General features: G+C 36.4%; 1 protein-coding gene across 1 annotated transcript in view; it reads left to right on the plus strand.

The window, feature by feature from the left end:
• LOC145303450 (adenylate kinase 8-like) overlaps positions 1-21,015 on the plus strand; it is a 49,345-nt gene that overhangs the window by 11,171 nt on the left and 17,159 nt on the right. The window contains exons 2-6 of the mRNA XM_080144783.1: positions 1,020-1,104; positions 9,100-9,257; positions 10,486-10,642; positions 16,776-16,847; positions 20,712-20,912. Of these exons, the coding sequence (XP_080000909.1) occupies positions 1,020-1,104; positions 9,100-9,257; positions 10,486-10,642; positions 16,776-16,847; positions 20,712-20,912 (673 nt within the window). The remainder of the gene's footprint in view (positions 1-1,019; positions 1,105-9,099; positions 9,258-10,485; positions 10,643-16,775; positions 16,848-20,711; positions 20,913-21,015) is intronic.

A 21,015-nucleotide genomic window follows, 5' to 3' on the forward strand; every position in this document is an offset into this window, starting at 1 on the left:
GTTCAGCACCATGCAAAACTGCTAAATAGACATACACAGAAAATTTTGGACAAATATGGTAAAATAGTCCCAAAAATGGAGTGTTTTTATTAGCCCTAAAAGAGCTCCTGGGGCACATTCTAGAGTTATCGTGAAGTATAGACAAACAAAATTATATAGAAATCAGTTAGTTACAACTTTTCAGAAAGTTTTATAAAATCCAAGGCATCAATTTTTTTTAATAAGCATACAAGTGTCAATGTTAGCGATTTTAATCTGAAAGGCACCTCTAGAGGTGCAACCAGAGTTTTCCTGGAAAATCCGTTCTGTTACTTTTTTTGTCATATCATGTTTAATGTTTGTGCAAAATTTCAAAAAATTCCAAGATGTAGCTATTGAGAAAAGTGCGGATGGATGAACGGACAAGGGTGAATTTACAGGTCCACCCTCCTTTTGTCGGGGAACCAATTATATCCGTTCCAAATAGGATGCACATCTTATTATAAGTTAAGAAAGATGTGCTAAGCACATAAGTAAAACCTTACAGAAGAGTATTTTTCCTGCAGTGGAGGTGGGCAAATAACAAGTCTCTTTAGTCTGTTGGTCAACAAGCAAAAGAGAAATCATTAGGGTCTTAATTCTTGACCACAAAGTCTCGTGAAAGTTCACACAAGGTTTTGTGTTGTCACAAAATTTAGGGATTCTTCTTCTTCTAAAAGGGACAGTAAACCCTTTTGTTACCAAGAGCCACCTGAAACCAACCTTTCAAAAGAGGAAATAACTCTGTCATCCTTACAGTTGGAAAAAATATTGACCTTTCCATTCTTGGCTTCAGTAAAATGGAGAAAACTCCTCTTTGTAAGGCCCTGTAAAACTCAGTCGATTGTGTAATTGATAAGTCAAAACTCTATATTCATGTTGTTCACTTAAATTTAAGATTGTTAAATATTTTAAAATATACTTGCTTACTCAAACAAGCTCTTTAAGTTTGTTTTAGCATTTCAAAATGACCCACAATAACAAACTGATTTCCATTTCAGTTTTTACAAGAACAGCTTCTCATTAAGAAACCTGTTAACCCATTAGAATTCTTGAGTAACATGCTAAAATGGGAATGCAATGAAGGTAAGTGGTGCCTTTTTTTTTTTAATTTCAGTTGTAATTCAAATTTCATGTTTTTTCTATTATGTTATTCAATTTCTGTTCTTGCCTCCATGAAGGAGGCTATGTTTTTGGTTCAGACTACTTTCCTCAACATTGCTTGATTAAACATCGCCAGACTTGATCAAAATATCGGTCATGGTCTAACACTGAATTGATTTTGAGATATCTAAATCAAAAATCAAACTCATGGAAAAGACAAAAGTCTCACCTTTTTGTGATAACTTTGATTTTGTTCACTATAGAATCTCCGTTATATACTGCTGTATATAACGTTTGTATATGTAGTTAGTATATATTTATAATTCATAATGTCTGTCTATGTATGATCGCCTATGTTCATGTATGTTTGTATCACTGTCCATATCGTCTTTAAAGTGTTGAGAGTGTGTACATGCCAGTATGTATGATGATCTGTGATTGTCTATATAATGTTCGTTACAAGTGTATGTGTGTGTGTGCATGCAGTGTTCGCACATAAAATAAACAGTTCACCAAACCGGACAATAATGCACAAGGACAGTTCTTTTTACGAAAGGGACTAGGGGAGTAAAAATTAGAGGACACCGGGGAGGAGTAATCTGCCCCTGCTCTAAGGCTGGTTGGTTTTTCCCTTTGGTCACAGGCAGCCGTGTTGCCTTTCCCACTCAAGAAGAGGAGAACCTTTGTTCCACCACGAGGTGAGCTCTGAGAACTTTTCCCACCAGTCAGTGAGTCTTATCGAACTGTCGCTATTGTATTGTGTTTTATTGTTGTTTAAATGTTTGTCAGTGTATAATAAATGTGTAAACGTAATTGGGCAATTGTGTTTATTCATATATTTTTTGTTTAGTTAAAACTAACAAATTGGTGACTCCGAGAAAATATATATGTACACACACATACATAATAATAAGTTCTGTTAAAAAAAAAAAAGTAAAATAATATTTTTATGAACAATAAGAAAAAGTTAGGATGTAAATTTTATTTCTAGAATTCTAATTATTATTCCCTAAATAAAAATTCGTAGGGTAGCGTAATTAAGATAGCAACACGAGTTTTCTTCTATTCTTTACATATTTTTGTCGATAGAATAAGGATGGAACTAGGGTTTTGTTTTAATCGTGCACAACAAATGCAACAAGTTTTTTTTCGAAACTAAATTATCCCTTATAGGAAAATTTCGTTCCTGAAACGGCTGTCGGTATTCCTGTCAAATTCGGCACCTGATACAGGATTGGCTGATATGGACGAGTACGTTGCATTCTGTCTCTGTGCCGCCTTACCCTCTATGTTGTATTATTACTATTCCTTTCTTTCCATGCCCTGCTGCTAGACTGTTGTAGTTTCCAGTGCGGTAAAATAGATAAATAAATAAATATATATTTTTTTAAAATGGCGACAACTTGTAACGTTAATGCCTCGTTAGTTTGCGACGACCCTGCTTTGTTTTTTGCTCAACTCGATTTATTTTTCAAACAAAAATCGATTGCCAACCAGGCAGAGAAATTCTGTGACGTCGCATCCATTTTACCTCAGGATACAATTACTGAGGTAAGAGAGTTAATAATCTCTCCACCTACTGAAAGCCGTACGATGTACTTAAGGAGAGAGTCACGACTGCTGTGACTGTTTCGACACATAAGCGTGTTTCGCAGTTGTTGGAACAAGAGACCCTGGGAGATAGCAAGCCGTCTCAATTTCTAAAACGGTTACAAAAATTAGCTGAAGGTGCGATGGATAAAAGCATCGTTAAGCATATTTTCCTCCAACGGATCCCGACGGAGTATAAGGTGGCTATCGCTGCTCAGGACGAGTCCACGCCGGTGGAACAACTCGCCATCATAGCAGATCACATTGCAGACATATTATCCACACAATCGTCTGCAGTATCCAGCGTGAAGACCTCTGGAAGAGACGAGCTTCTAGAAAAATTAATGGAGGGCCAAAAACGGTTGGAAGCCTGTATGGACAGAATGGCGGAAGACATCGCCAGACTATCATTAAAACAGAAGCAGGGACATGGCAGCAGAGGAGGTCGCAGCCAGTCCCGGGAACGCAAGCAAGAAGCTATTTGTTGGAAGCACAAGAGATTGGGCGAAAATGCCAAGTCTTGTATTACACCTTGCAACTATAAGGGGCAGGGAAAAGCCTAAACCAACAGACGAGAGCGGCATTAACTGTCGGTGCATCCTGCTCTGGCCGCCTACTTTATGTTGTAGATAAAAATACAGGCATCCCGTTTTTGGTGGACAGTGGGGCACAAGTTTCCTTTATCCCGGCAACATCAGTGGACAATAGGTCTCCTCCCTGTAAATTTACACTGCGAGCTGTAAACGGTTTGATAATACGGACTTATGGGGAGAGGTGCATGGACCTTAACTTGGGTTTACGCAGATCGTTTATCCACGTTTTCATAGTGGCTGACGTAAGCAGTGCTATACTGGGTACTGACTTTCTGCAAGCATTTGGCCTGGTAGTAGATATGTCAGGCCAGTGTCTCTGAGATCCAAGCGCACAACTTGCAGCATGTGGGGTGGTGGGGAATGGCACACCATTAGGTCCACAGGTAGCACATGTAGACCAGGACGAAGCCTTCCTGAGTCTGTTGAAGGAATATCTTTCAATATCGATCCCCTCCTTTCACAAGGAAGTGTTACCACACACTGTAACTCATTACATTGAGACAAAAGGCCCACTCGTCCATTGTAAAGCCAGATGTTTAACACCTGAAAAAATAAAGGCTGCGAAAGCAGAATTTCAGCAGATGATGCAGCTTGGCATAGTTCGTCCTTCAAATAGCGAATGGGCCTCGCCTCTTCATCTTGTTAGTAAGGGTCCAAATGCATAGTGGGCATGTGGAGACTACCGAGCTTTAAATGCCGCTACGAAACCGGATAGGTACCCAGTACCACATATCCAAGATTTAACAGCAGTGGCCCAGAATAACAGGGTCTTTACTAAATTAGACCTTATTCGGGCATACCACCAGATCCCTGTGGAGCCCGAACATATTCCCAAAATGGCAATTACCACACTGTTTGGAATGTTTGAATTTTTGCGTGTTCCATTTGGTTTACGCAACGCAGCTCAAACGTTCCAACGTTTTATAGACCAGGTTCTGCGAGACTTGCCATTTGTGTGTGCATACATAGATGACGTCCTCATTGCTAGCAGGAATAGGCAGGAACACATAGATCATGTGCACCAAGTTTCGATTGCCTGAACCAATATGGTGTTGTTTTAAATCCATTGAAATGTACTTTTGGTCAATCCGAGGTTATATTTTTGGGGCACCATATTTCAGAGAAGGGAATTTCCCCATCCCCAGAGACAGTCAAGTCCATCCGAGATTTCCCTATCCCTGCTACAATGAGACAGTTGCGGCAATTTTTAGGATTAGTTAACTTCTATCGTAGGTTTCTCCCTCATGTTGCCCAAGTACTTTTGCCATTGACAGGTATGCTGACGAATGTGAAGAACTGCAACATTACACTATCGGAGGAAGCAATAGCAGCATTCAACAAAGCAAAGGCCATGTTAGAAGACACCGCAAAGCTGTCCCACATTCAACCCGATAGTGAACTTTGCCTGGCAGTAGATGCATCTGCAACTGGAATTGGAGCGGTCCTGCAGCAAAAATGTAATGGGAACTGGCGACCTATTTCTTTCTTCTCCAGGAAATTGACTGACGCAGAAACACGCTATAGCACATTTTCCAGAGAGTTGTTGGCCTCGTTTTCCACAATAAGACATTATCGGCAGCTCCTAGAGGGACAGCCATTCTACTTGGTGACTGACCACAATCCTCTATTAGGCGCTCTGCAGTCCTCCTCAGACAAATACTCTCCCCGAGAGGTTTGTCAGTTGGACTATATCCTACAGTTTACATCGGATGTCAGACATGTGAAGGGAGCTGACAATATACCAGCAGATACACTGTCATGAGGAATAAACTCCTTCACATTGGGACCTTCCGTCAAAGCCAACACCTTAGCTATGGAGCAAGAAAAAGACGAGCACCTGCAGAAGCTTCTGCAGAATAATGGAACATCACTGGAGCTGGTGAAAATGGCACACCCCAACAGCCCTAGAAAAATAGTATGTGATATCAGCACTAACAAACTGCGCCCATATGTTCCAGCATCCTTAAGGAAAGACATATTCAACGCGGTACACAGGTTATCACACCCAGGGGCCAATGCGTCGATACGTTTGATGACAGACAGGTATGTCTGGCCGAGGATGAAAGCAGACGTGCGAGAATGGACAAAGAAGTGCATGCAGTGTCAAAAGGCCAAGGTCGGTCGACATACACGTGCACCACTAGGCACATTTCCAGTACCTGATGAGAGGTTCAAGCACATACACCTCGACATCACCGGTCCATTTCCGACATGTGAAGGCCAATGCTATCTTTTGACATGTGTCGACAGATTTTCAAGGTGGATTGAAGCCTTACCAATGCCGGATATGACAGCATACACAACAGCCAGAACTTTCCTCGCGGGATGGGTAGCAAGATTCGGTGTCCCGGAAAATGTGACAACTGACGGAGGTAGACAATTCGAGTTTGAACTGTTTCATAAACTCTCAGGACTTTAGGGCACCAGAAGTATACACACGACAGCATACCATCCACAAGCAAACGGAGCAGTCGAACGTCTACATCGCAGCCTAAAGGCCTCTTTACGTGCAGTGCTTACCAGCAATACAAAGTGGTTAGAACACCTTCCTCTAATTTTGCTGGGTTTGTGCACAGCAGTGAAGAAGGATTTGAATTGCTCAGCAGCAGAAGCGCTGTATGGTACCACACTACGCCTGCCAGCACAATACTTTTGTGATACACCAAATAAAGTTTGGGACCCTGCATCATTTGTTGATAGACTGACAAGAACCATGGCCAAAATGGCATATTCTCCATCAGGAATAAACAAGTGCGCTAACACATATGTGTCAAAGGCACTAGAGACATGCACACATGTGTTTGTTCGCGATACAGCTAGGTCGCATACCCTGCAACCACCGTACCGTGGACCTTTTAAAGTCAACAAGAAAAGCAAGAAGTATTTCAGCGTCCTCATTAAGGACGAAGAACAAAATATCTCAATTGACAGGTTGAAACCCGCAACACTCGAGGATGCATATTTAGAAGTAGATCCCTCACAAAGGATGCCAGTCGAAGTGACATTGGAAAAACACCCTTATAAAAAAACACGTTCGGGCAGACAGGTAAAATGGCCTGCCCATTTAAGAGACTTTGTCTCTACATAAAAAAAACAAAAAAAAAACAATCCTCTCACAACATTCAATTAAAAGTACTCCGTATTTTGGGGGGGAGTGTTGTAGGGGACTAAAAATTAGAGGACACTGGGGAGGAGTAATCTGCCCCTGCTCTAAGGCTGGTTAGTTTTTCCCTTTGGTCAAAGGCAGACGTGTTGCCTTTCCCACTCAAGAAGAGGAGAACCTTCGTTCCACCATGAGGTGAGCTCTGAGAACTTTTTCCACCAGTCGGTGAGTCTTATCGAACTGTCGCTATTGTATTGTGTTTTATTGTTGTTTAAATGTTTGTCAGTGTATAATAAATGTGTAAACATAATTGGGCAATTGTGTTTATTCATATATTTTTTGTTTAGTTAAAACTAACAGGACGAATAACATTTTTCTGGGGAATTATTCAGACCAAAAGAGGGTTGGTCTTAGTTGACGGTCTGTAAACTGCAAGATTTCCTGAGGAAGAACAATCGATATTTTTCATAATTTTCTGTAACTTTATTTCCTAACGCCTCCCTCCCCCATCTTTGGAGTGGTATGTTTCTCTTTGTCTTTACATCTTACTATATTCCATTTGACCAACCTCTAACTCAATCTCTGTCCCCCACACTAATTCCCTACATATGTATATAAAACTATCTTTATTTAACTCTCTGACCATGTGATTACTAATTAATATTACGTAGCACACAAGAATCAGTCACTTAATCTTTGTCACATATTTACTTGTTATTTATAACTAAAATTCCTAACTGTTTGTTTCTAAAATTCTATTTTACCAAGTTAAAATTCCTGGTACATATTTTAGCTGACATTCCATTTTCCCAAATTCTAAACCCTCTCGAAATATCTTGTTTTCATCAACATTATTTCTCTATTGCATTTTTAGCATTCAAACATCTAGATTTCGAATGACAATCATAATAATAATCATTTAGGTTATTTGCCTGGCAGTCCATAATATAACATCATTACTTGACTCATATTGTAATTAATGAAGTCCCACATCTTGTATGAGCTTGACCTTTATATTAACTGAAAAAAGTGGTTATGAACGAAATTTGATAGAATTTCAACTTCTGATTTTTTCCAAATTTTTATGTACAATGTTTTTTGATAACAATAACCACTAGGTAAAATTTCAGTCTGACTTGATAAATATTTTTGGAGTTTTTTTTTTTTTAATTCTATTTTCACCCTAAACAAGGCAGAGTGCCACTTTAATGTAGGAGGCTACTATCAGTTGCAGGGGGATACTATGTAGGGAGTTGAGTAGCAAGATGTCTGTTCACATTACACTTGAACTTCTGCATGTCAGGGAAGCGGGAACCCAGAAGGGAATTCTAAAGTCTAGGAGTTCTGGGGAAGAAACTATTAAAGTATTAGAGTTAACAGTGTTTTTTTTTTTTTTAACTTGGGGGTCACCAAGTCTTTGTTGTAAATGTTTTACAAGGGGCAACTATAGATTATATCTTTTCTGATTTGAAGTCTCATTATTTTCACACTGCATGTTTTTATGTGTTTTCACTGTTTCATAATTTTTTAGAGGATTCATAATTGTGATTATTTGGATTATTCAGGTTACCATTTTCATCTTGGATGTTATTCTCATAAAAGTCCTAGTAGAAGTTTTAAGTAATTTGCAATTCTTAATATATTTTTTTTATTATTGCATTTTCACCCCAAACAAGGAACCGTGTCACTTTGATGTAGGGGGCTATTATCTGAGGCACAATTGCAAGGATACTATGTTGGGAGTTGAGCAGCAAGATGTCTGTTTACATTACACTTGAACTTCTGCATGTCAGTACAGTTGGGGAAGCAGGAACCCAGAAGGGAATTCCAAAGTCTAGCAGTTCTGGGGGAAGAAACTATTAGAATAGTAGGCTTTCTGGCATCAGGTTTGTCAGTGTATTAACATTGAGGGGGGACAAGAGCTTGTAGTTCATCAGAGCATATACCATTAAAATACTTGTAGAACAGGCAGAGGGATACAACATTACGTCAATGGGACAGAGGCCAAAGCCTAGCTGACAGTTCAGGACCTATTAGGTTGGCAACTCTCTTTTGAACCTTGTCCAAGAGCGAGAGACTAGTAGCAGATGCACCAACCCAAATGTGATAACCATACTCCATACATGGGCGAATGGTGGCCTTATAGAGGTACAGGATACTTTCAGGTGTAAGTAACTTTCTAGCATGGTAGAGAGAGCCCACCTTTCTCGCACAAGCCATGGCAATGCCCTTGATGTATTTGCTCCAACTCATGTTCCCTGTGAAGGTTAAACTGAGAAGTTTGAAAAAAGTACTTTCGGGTAATTTATCATTAGCCATATCTATTAGTGGTTGAGAAGGTTTCTTGAATTTATTAAAGGAAAGAAGCTTAGTCTTTTACCTATAATGAGGACTGGCCCCTTGATCTACAGAAGAATGTCACTTTAAACAATTATTACTTAGCACTTTTATCCATTGTGACACATGTCCACATGAATATAATTAAGAGTTACTTATGGCTGATGGAATGAAAGCAGTCTATCCCTACAGATTAAATAAAGGGTAACATTCGAAATTCTGAATTCGGACATGACACATCTAAAGAGGATCGGAATTTATATCAGCCAAAAACGTAGTGAGAGTAACATCGGAAATGAGAAGTGTTGTATTCACTTTCTGAATCTTGATTGTTTTCCATCTTCTTCCCCATAGTGCTTCGAGTTTTAATAATTGGGCCGCCTGCTTCAGGAAAATCGACCATGGCTAAAATGATCAGTGACAGACTAAACTTGGTCTATTTGAGCATGGAAAAACTTGTCAATGATGCCAACATTCTAGAAGCGGACTTCACACATGCAGATGGAAAGACGGTAGGTCAGAGATTCATTTCACCATCGTTTCATTTGTAAATTAAGTCATATTTTTAGTCACGTTTCATTAAGAACAAGAGAAAAATTGATCTGCACTAAATTTGAAATGTACAAAGTTTGACGACTGCAGAATTGTCTGCAACTTCCACTCACAATAGAACATGGTCTTGTGCTATTTGTATATCTTTGTAAGTATGTTTGATTCTGAAGGAAAAAAGACAAACTTGGAACACAGTATCCTGTAATTGCTTTCCTGTATGCTATGGTCGTCTTTAAACCCCACCTCAACAAAAAAAACACTTGTAATAAACTATCTAAATAGTCATCAAATTTTGTTCTTTCCAATTATTATTTTCAATCATCTCGTAATATTTATCATCATTCAACTAATAATCTATCCATCTTATAAAGCCACATGAGAATAAGGATTAATAAGATGCATAGTGACTCATTAATAAAAAATAGAGGAAAAAGTACAAATGTGGGATTTATGTGCAAAAAAGTAGACTTTGATGACATGGCCAAGTTGAAAGAACAAATGACGTGTTGGGTTAGTGGATGGAGAACAGTTGAGGTAGCAGGTTCACTACACAGAGGAAGACAAAGGAAAACATGCGAGGAAGGGATAAAAATATATTTGGATGAAAGGAGGATAAATAAAGACCTGGCCAGAGATAGGTTACTTTAAAAGTCAATTTTTTTTTTAAAGCTGTTTAACACATCTCATCACATAAAATGAACATTATACCAAATGCAATGATAGTATGATGATGATGATGATAAATGGTTAGTCAGAAGCGAAATTCGATTTCTCAGCTTAAATACTATTTGGGTCTGATTTTGAAAATTTAATAATATATCATTATATGATAGATTAGTTTTGGTTAGAGTTAGTTGCTTTTTTTTTTTTTTCAATTTTCTTATTTTTTTTGTTCTAGCGAGGGATGGGGCAAACATTCACCAGCTATCTAACACATTCTAACCGAGAGATCTTTTTAAGATTCTAACCGCTCCTTTAAGTGCAAGTAATGAACTTAATAATGATCCACAAAACCAATATTTCTTTATAACTTTTAAGGCAACCGATTGACTGTGTAAATGGGGAAAATATTTTCAAATCGTATTGTAATTCAAAGTTCAGACATCACCTTGTATATTTGCTGTGATCAACGAAATGAATGTAAGATGAGCAGTATTTCTAATAAAAATTTGTGTTTTTTATTTCTAGGAATATCCCGAAAAATTATTGCTGAAGCTTCTTCTGGACCAGGTTGACGGATCTTTAACTGATTCTCGTTTGAAAGGTTGGGTATCGGAAGGGGTACTGAAAACCAAATCAAGTGTGTTACAGCTTCAACATCGAGGCATTTATCCGAGCCACTGCAGTAAGTTCATTTCAAATCTTGTATGGAATTTATTTTTAAGATGAGGAAATTTTTTTTTTTTCTTAAATCATCAGAAATCTCTATTTATATAAAGTTAGGTACGTGCACATATCTGCATGTACTGGTTTATACAATTGTTATCAAAGAATATATTTTCAACTAGGCAAAACTTATCAAGATAAGAAAACGCAACAATATTAATAGGAGCAAAAACAATATTAAATGAAAGATGAGGAATAAAAGTTATATATAACTTTATGATATTATCGGAACAATAAGGACAATTAGAAGGGAAAAATTAAGATAAAAAGATTGTTTTATTTATATACGAGGGGCGTGCAATAAGTAATGCCCCTGACCCACTTCTCATAGCAGTAGAGCAACGAAACTTGGCACAGTTATTAGTCTTTCTTACTTATTGCATGCCCCTCGTATGTATTTCTGTATTTTTTATTTGCGTTTTCTATCTCCTTTCCTTCTTTCTCCACTTTTTCATCTTTTCGTTTCTTCTTTGATTATTGGATCTTCTTTAATGGTCTTCATCATTTCATAGTGACCCATAATTTTTCTTTCTTTACCTACCTATTTCCTATTACCTACATATATACTACCCCTTCAAGTTTATTCTTATATATTGTACCTACTTTTAATATTTCGTAATTTTATTTACCATATTATTTTATTCGTCCATACTCATTTCATATGTAAATGTTATTAAGCCTGTTTTTATCTATATTTAAATTTTGTATAATAATGGCCCTTCTTCTCTTCTGATGAGAAGCATTTAGCTACGAAAAGCCATGGCATAAATAGGTTTCTTTTTTTCTTAATTTCGCTTTTTAATTTTCCATATTATTCTGATAATATACTAAAGTTAAATATAACTTTTAGTCCTCATTTTTCATTTGATATAATGTATGCACAGGATTCATTTCTAAAATAATTAACTGATCATTATGAATTTTGGAAAACACCTTCTAAGGTTAAGTGTAAGTAATATGGACTATATTTAGTTTTATTCAGTTTTATGCAAAAGGGATGAAAAGGGAGTGGAAGCCCTTTGTGAAAATTCAAAATAAAACTTCCATTCTAGAAGTGTAAGCCATGTTTAGTTTCAGAACAGTTTCCGATGGTTTGTTGTTCTACACAACTCCTAGGAGTTGATTGGTTTGCAGTAGACAGTTCTCGAGTTGGAATTCACAGAGCAAAAAAATTCTTCCCGTGTTGAGACAGAAAAAACATATGCGAAATTGCTACAGAAAAGTTTTAACATTTATGGAGCAATTCTAGTTTCTGATTGGTTGGTAGCAGAATGTGAATTAATTTGATTCATCAGTTCCTAGCAGCATCGTTTATAAATAGAATCTCCCGACTATGCGGGATCATACACCATTATATTCCAAAAATATTGTAACATCCATTTTTGTTAAATTTCAATGATAGATATTAGAAATCAAATTATAAATATTTGGAAATGTTAGTTTCTTTCAGGATTTAATGATTACATAATATGTGCATGACATCCCATTTGAAAATTCAAATATTTCAGATTTGTATTGAATTTGACCTGTAGTCATTGTTATAGTATTGCAGATAATATTCACCTTTGCTCGCCTAGAACCGGATATAACTGTTATCGGCCTGGCACTCTCCTGAATAAAATCCTCCTTGGGGTTTGGTGCTGATGGTTGTAAGATTTGCTCCCATGTCTGCTTGTAACAAAGCACAGGCACACATATGGCGACTGTATACAAATGTTGAGCCGTGTGTGAAATAACGTCATGGTAAGGAAAAAAAAAAGACTATAAAAAAAATGTGTGCACAGACAAATGATCTTGTTCAAGAGGACAAAGGTCAGAAAAAAGGAGCGCGATCATGAAGGAAAGTACCTGGAAATAAATGTTGTTACGATGGAAAAATATGATTTGAGTTATTACTTGTTCTCTGTTCCTTGTGACGTGCTCTGCTACAATGTGTTGAATCTCGAGAATCTACATGTTAACGCGTGTGTAAGTGTGTACTACATTACACGCTTTTCTTTCTGTGTTCGCTGGATTTAGTTTTTCTGCAGCACATTGCCCAATGTCCCTTGCTGCCACATGCAGTGCACTCATCACAGTATACTGGGCAACGTCGAGGCTTGTGGCTGATATCACAGTTCCCACAATTTCTGCTTCAATTTATTCTATAAGAAATTTCTTTCCTACACACACAATTTCCTCCCTGCAGAAGCAAATGAATTCCACAAACAAAAGCCATACCTTTAAACTCAAAATTTATTCACAAATAACAGCAATGAAAGTTCTTCGGTTCTGGTATAGTTCTTTTATAAAATGGTGGCCTGATTTGCTTCCATACGCATGGAGCCTTTCGTTTGAATTCCTATTGTTGGAATGTTAGTTTCGTTGGAGAACATGGTGGGAATGATGGCGCCTATAATCAGACACAATGTGAGCCCCTTGGGACTCAAGAAGAAATGAGATAAGATTCAATATTTGGATAATAACATGCCGAACAGTTGTAGAATGTCCTCCTTTATTTGAATAGGTTCAGCAAAATAAGTTGTCTCTGCATTGTAGAGATGTGTCCTTCGTTCACCAACTGTTTGGTGTCCATGAAGGAATTGTCTTGGCTCCCTAGAGAGAGAACTGCTGGTTGAGTCTATCCCGTTCTGTGTTTTTTCTTAGACTGAAAAATAAACGCATGAATACAAAAAAGGTGCCAAGTCAAATCACCTGACACATTCAAATTTAAACCAATCACAGACCGGCTACTAAAGCTGTGTGGCCAGCCTAAAAGAAAGATGGCGGTTGTATATGGAATTTCTCACAATTCTCTAACTTCTTTCTGCTTTTCCAATGAGAAGTGATGGTTGAGATAGTCTAATCCTCACTGACTTCAATGTTTATCCACTCTCTCATTTAGCTCACTCGGCTTATCATTTTCAGGGTTAGGCAATCAACTGAGGGTGCAGCAAGGATCATTTCATTATCCGGTGTGTATGTTACTCACTATAGGAAGCCCCAAACCTTCAATAGCATTCACTGGAGCCCGTGCAGTGCTGAATGTAATAGTTTAGTACATGTCACCAGTGGCTTATGATTAGTGATGATGAAGAAAGCTTTCTTTATGTGGTATTGCTGAATTCATTCATTCAAGTGGTGTCCTGCTTGGTACAGGCATTGATGGCTAAATCTCTCCATCTATCTCTCTTTCCCTTGAGACATTCATGAATTCATTGTTGCTCATCATTTTTTATGTTTCTCAGGTGTTTAGACTGTCAACATATGTCTCTTGCTATCGTCCTCTACTTCTTCTACCCACAATCTTTCCCGTTATTCTTTACTGGTTGTCAGAGAGTAGTTTAATGACAATCAGGTGCCACCTGTCTATTATAGTGATCCTTATCGAGCGAGGTGTTCTAATTCAGAACCATATTCACAATATTTCTCGAATAATGATTTTGATGTATTGCCATAGCTGTCTTTGCAGTTACACAGTAGGTTGCAGTTTCTTTCTGTATGATTAACGATTACTGAATACCTTACACAGTTGCTAACATGAGACACTAATTAAGCAAAATTAATTAATTTTCAATTTCTTCTTAAGGCTGCTTGTGCTTGAGCTTTAAGTTTTAGATATTTTCTAGATTCAAAGCCATGTAATGAATTTTGATCAATACTGGAATACGAATTCTAGACATAAAATTGATTATTACATTTATTTTGATTTTTGTTTTTTGTTCTTTTTCATAAAGGGACATAAAGGTGATGCAAAACTGTTCTGTTCAGAGAATTAATTTTATTTGTCCTGGGACGGGTATTCTACTAGTGATTTCTAAAAAAAAGATAAAGAAAAAATGAACAAAATCAGGTGCACCCTCATAAATCTATGAACTGAATTGTCGATCGAGTAGCTGGTATTGGGATGTCTTTTTTTTTTTTTTCTAAGAACCAATCAAAAGAAATGAAATTAATGTAATTTATCTGATGTGGACGATAAAATTGAATAATGACTAAAAAATAGTAAATAAAATAGATACGGTAAAAATTTAAGAACCCATCTCCTAACTGTGCTGGCATCAACCGTATCAGCTTCGTAAACATTAAAAAAAACGGCGAATGTTGATCGGTTCAATTTTTTCTGCATGGAGGAATTCAATGATGTATCTCTGCTTCTGATGCACATCCATGGTAGGGGTTGCTTTCTTAGTCTCACACCATCAATATCTGCAACAGAGAGATGAACCTTTCATTCAGATCATGAATGCATAAGTTCAGTCATCATAACAATGCAATTTGCAATCTCCTCTGATCTATTCGGGCAGAATAAAAAATAGAAGGCATTACTTTTGGAGCATCGCTTGTATTGGACCAAATGTATTAATGTTTTTAATTTTTATCACCCCCCCCCCCACACACACACACAAATTTCAACATTTTTTTTTACGCAAAAAGTTAATCTCAAGAGAATTTAATTTAAAAGTGAAACTGAAGTTCAAACATATCAATGGAAGAAGGCGTAACATAGAAAATGGGTCGTTATAGCAGTAGAAAATTGATTTAGCTAAGACGTATGGCTACTAGTGATGGGACGATTCCAATACAATTACCGATTCCGTGCTAAATTCCTGATTCCGATACAATTACCGATTCTGATTCTTTATAAATTTCTAATTAGTTAACTATAAGATTGTTATTTTCCTCGATTTTCGTAAAAACATGTTAATTATGCTGATATTTTCCTAAACGTCAAAATACACTATCGATTTAAGTTTTGCTTGTATTTTAAAATCGATGAATATTTACTAATTTTCATTATTACCAGAAATGGAAGATTTTACTTTTAACAGAATCAAATAAAAAAAGACAATTAAATGAATCGATTTGGCATTGGAAAATAGGCACCAATTTTACCGATTCCGATATCCCCCAAATGTTCTGATTTTTACGATTCCCGATTCCGATTAATCATTCCAACACTAATGGCTACCTCTGATTTATATACAGAGGTGCTTCCAAAAATAAAGTCTACTATTTTTTTTTTTTTTTTTTGATGCAAAAAGTGAAAGAGCTACAAAGACGAGTGGTACCATTAAAACGAGTGACCCTTTTATGCTACGGAATAAATTTTCTGCATAGTTCATTCAAACAAAATTAAAAAATAGAAGACATAACTTTTGAAATGTGTCGTATATATCCTGGTCATGGGAAGATAACAGCACTTAGCATCCCCACATGGTCACCCATCTGGTACTGGACAGGCTCCAGGTCGCTTAACTTTGGTGATTAAATGAGAACCAATATGTCAACATGATTATGCTGTAGTTTAATAATGGTCTCATTATAATTATGTTGATATAAAATAGGACTAATATTAAGGTATAAAAATAAATGATAGAAGATTAAAATGATTTGAAATCGTAAACTAAATTTGTTTTTTTTTTAAATAAAAGAACCTGAAAAGGATATTATCTTTTAATAAAGCAAAGCTAATAAGATAGTGGAAGCTCTACATGGTTAAGAGGATCTAGTCATATATCAAATTAAAACATAAGGGATAAAAGTTACATAGGACTTTATTGTATCATCAGATCAATAAGGACGAAAATGAGAAAAAAGTACTCCCCCTCCCGAAACTATTTAGGCCATGGCATTTTGAAGCTAAATGCTTTTCATCAAAAGAGCATAAAAGCTGGCTTATAGAGAAATAAGGATGTACAAATTAAAACTGACTTAAAGGCATTTAGATTAGAAATGCAAAAACAAAAATCAGTAGGGAATAAAGTAATGGCAACTATTAAAAAAGAGAAAAAAGCGTCGAGAAATAGTGGTAGGGGAAGGAGTAGATAAGGGATAAGGAAAACATAAGAAGGAGTAAAATAGTAATATATATATATATATATACATATATATATATATATATATATATATATAATGAGGAGTAAAGAAGAAAGAAGTTCTAGGTAAAGGCAATTGTGATAATACAATAACGTTCTATGTAACTTTTATCCTTCATCTTTTAATTGAATTTTTTTTCATGCAAGTTTCACATCTTTTTTCTTTTTATCTGCATTTTTTTTTTTTGCGCTTCTCCATTTCTTTTATCCCTGAAATGGTTTTTATTTTTTCAGTTCTTCTTGAAGCTCCAGACACAGTGCTGCAAGAGAGGGCTGTCGGCAAACGAGTTGATCCTCGGAATGGGAGTAAGTCATTTTACTAATCATTCACACTATCGCCTCTTCCACCCACTTCACAGTTCTTGACTGAATCTATTTTCAGCAACCTCGTAACTCTCACTTCCCTTATTTTGTCCTTTAGTCCTCACATTCCAATAGCGATGTTTCTGACAAATCTACTATATCTAACATTTATTGTTGGCAAGTTTTTGACCTCAAAGTACTATTTTTTTTTTAACTCCTTACATTAAGTGGCTTCATGCCTTGTCTCGAGCGATTTCCATAAGTAAAAAAAACAGGAAGTAGAAACCTTTTTTTGGGTTTTTGCCAGCAAAGAAAGCAGATGTATTTCAAAGATTTTCTTTCTCTCCACTGAAGAGGAAGAAGATTAACACTCTGTATTCTATGGGAAATTTAATGAAAAATTAATAAATTTAAAACCCAAAACGAATATGTAATGTCATTATTATATACCTGCTGTTAGAACATGTATAAAGAGAGGGCGCTATATTATACAGACTACTACGCATTGCTAACCATGTGTGAAGAGATGATGTATTACAACTTCTGTTTTGCGACTATTACTGTAGAATTGTGAGTGTGATAAATTGCTTGTCAGAGATTAGAGAGAGCTATTTTGAAGCAGCATCTGTATTCTTCCAACTGGTCTTGCTTTAAATGAAGAAGAAAAAAGTCACCAGTTTCCATAGAAAAAAAAATACTAACATCTTTACAATTGTCAACTTTATTCAACAATTTCATCAACAGATTAGAAACCAGGGGTCGATAGCACAAGAACATAGGCCAATTTGACCGTTGGACATTGACTACAAAAAGAGAACTGAATTTCCAAATTCAATCTCGTCCAGCCATACTATGGCAAGTGATAAGAAGAAATTTTTAGTGCCTAGTCTCAATGGCGTCTTTCAGGGAACTGTTTGCAAAGTGTGGCAAAATTAAGCTGGGCAGAAACGAGAAAAAGTGAGTATGTGCATGATGTTATGAAATGCCCACAATGTTGCGACGAAAGGCTGGCCATGTACAACATTGTTCTGATCGCCTGTGTATCACTGTGTAAGTTTGTACATGCCTGTGTGAACTAACCAAATCACATACTGATCTTTATGCAAACGATTACATGCAAATACAAAAGGAAATAGGTCTCAATCATGTAACTGCTACAACTTAAAACGTGTCAACAACACGTGATTGTTGACACATGCAGCCATATCTGTTACTGTCTGAAGATGCATTCTGAACAGGATTCACTTGTCCCCCTTCAAGTATGCAAATGACTGAACTGCTAGCTTGGCACCAACAAAAAGATCACGTGAGACCACGTGCAACAATCATGGAGCTCAACATTGTGTGCCATGGATTTCTTCTCCTTTGTCTTTTCTTCTCATTCTGGCAATGTCATTATTTCTTAAGCATTGGAATTTTGCTTAATTTGTGTCTCATGTTAGCAACTGTGTAAGGTATTCAGTAATCATTAATCATACAGAAAGAAACTGCAATCTACTGTGTAACTGCAAAGACAGCTATGGCGATACATCAAAATCATTATTTGAGAAACATTGTGAATACAGTTCTGAATTAGAACATCTCGCTCGATAAGGATTACCATGATAGACAGATGGCACCTGATCATCATCAGACTACTCTCCGACAACCAGCAAAGAATAACGAGAAAGATCGTGGGTAGAAGAAGTAGAGGACGATAGCAAGAGACATATGTTGACAGTCTGAACACCTGGGAAACATCAAAAATGATGAGCAAGAATGAATTCATGAATGTCTCAAGGGAGAGAGAGATAGATGGAGAGCCATAGCCATCAATGCCTGTACCAAGCAGGACACCAAGGGAATACACTGTCGCACAAGCATGGAAATAAAATGATGCGAGAGAAACAAAAGAAAATGCATTTTGCAAATATCAGTTGCACTGAGTGTGTGTGCAACACCATTGTCTCTCTGAACGTGAACGTCTGCATTTCAGTCGTCTGGTGAGGCCATGTTTGTCAGTTGACATCAGCTCATTTCGTTCTACTCTGAGCCATAATATGCGTTCAACTCTAACCGGAAACCTTCCACCGTCGCAAGCCCAAGATTATTTGTAAATTGTCATAAAACTCATTGCCATTTCTAACACTCCTCGTAAACTAACTCTAAACATATTGACCTCCATTGTTCGCTCCTTTGTTCTCGTTCACTGCCACACATTGATTAACAATCCTATTTTGATTCTCTTTTTGTGCCTTGGTGAACAACTTATACTTTTGTTCTGCTGATAAACTTATTTACTGTTTTTTTAATGTTTTTTTTCCTCTTTTTTAAAAAAATTCCTAACACATTTTTTTTTGGGGGGGGGCATCACTAATATCACAATGTTATCATAAGACTACAGCTCTTGATTTCTTGCACCTCCAACATGATGGTGACCTCACTGATGATCTAGATGCAGCTCATTCTGTAAATAGCTTGAGTATTACTGGTAGACAATATGCAGTCTCTTCTATAAGTACTATTGTCATGGCACATGTTTTTTTCTGCTTCATTTGTTTCAGCTTGTTTAACTCATTAATCTTGTGGTCTTCATCAATTCACTGTTTAGAAACATCCTATTCCTATTCCAGTAGCTTCTTTCCAAGAATTGCAGGCTTGTAGAACTATCTTCCTGTTGACGGTTTTCTTCTCACCTATAACCTTGGTCTTTTCAAACTTGTCATGTTGTGGAACTCAAGGTTTATGTAGGAGAGCAACATAGCTTCTTCCAAAACATTCTATATTTTCCAAAAGTCGTTCCAAAAGTAAAGCCTTCTATTTTTTTAACTCCAAAAGTTAGACCTACAAAGATGGGAGTGGTACCATTGAAACAAGCGACCTTTTATGGCTCAGAATTTATTTTTCTACATAGTCACCAGCATTCCTAATGCACTTTTGCTAGGAATTCAATAACGCATTTCTGCTTCTGACGTGTGTCTATGACAGGGTTGCTTTCTTAGTCTCATACTATAAAATATCTGCAGCAGAGAAATGAAACTTTTAGGCAATGAATGCATAAATTCAGTCATCATAACAATGCAATTTGCAATGCCCTCTGGTCCATTCAGGCCAAATAAAAATATAGGAGGTATTACTTTTGAAACACCCATTGTAATACATAAGAATAATGCTTTTTTGATTGGATTTTAAAAGTTATTTCTTGGAGAAGGATGGGGGTTGAAAATAGATTCCAAAACTATTAATTCATGAGGATTTGCTTGGAATTTTTTTTTTTTTCATTGGATTCAAATATGTATATTTTTCAGGGCAAAAAGGGTGGATATCTGAAATAAATTTAATTTCTTTTTTAAATAATCAACAAAAGTTTAAAATTGCAGACTGATTTTTCTGGGCAATTGTGTGTGTGTGTGTGTGTGTTTATTTATTTATTTATTTATAACTTATAATTTAGAAGTAGATTGCAACTTGCTGATAATCAAGTCCAGTAGAAACAAAGTTGCAGAAAATAACATTTGAATGTAAATTACTTAACTACGATAGGCCACATATATCAGGTTGACAAGAAAGTTCTTAACTTTATCTTATGTGATTATTTAAAAATGTTTCATATTAACAGCCATCTGGGTTTAGACTAAGTAATTTTTAAAATAAATTGTAGCTTAGTATGTTATTATATTACCAATGATAATAACGAATGAAAGTTTGTTAGTTGGAAGTAAAGTTTGATTTGTAAATTTAAATGCGATTTTGGTCTGACTTAAAAAATCTTGTCAAGATAACTTTACGTGTTTGATTACAATTTTATTTCATGTTTGATCGTTTTGCTTTGTTTTCCAAATAAGGAAGTCACAAAACTCTTCCTTTTTTTTTTTTTTTTTTTTTCAGATATATATCATAAGACCTTTGACTGGCCAGCCAACTCTGAAATTCAGCGCCATTTGGAGATTGTACCCGGTTGCAGTAAATCAGAGATGGTAAAACGCCTCTTGGAATTTCACCATAACAAGGAAGAACTGGTGAATTGTTTTGTGCCAATAACAAAGAAATTAAATGCTGACCAACCAAAGGCCGACATTTTCTCACAAGGTTTTTCAATTATGGATTTTCTTGGTTTGATTTTCCAACTATGAATTAATAGTATTTCTGCTTGTGGTAATATTCCCTTTTGTTTATAATGGACTATTCTAAT

The sequence above is a fragment of the Euprymna scolopes genome, chromosome 19 (assembly GCF_053919585.1).
Source record: "Euprymna scolopes isolate OS-2025 chromosome 19, ASM5391958v1, whole genome shotgun sequence".
Lineage (NCBI taxonomy): Eukaryota > Metazoa > Mollusca > Cephalopoda > Sepiida > Sepiolidae > Euprymna > Euprymna scolopes.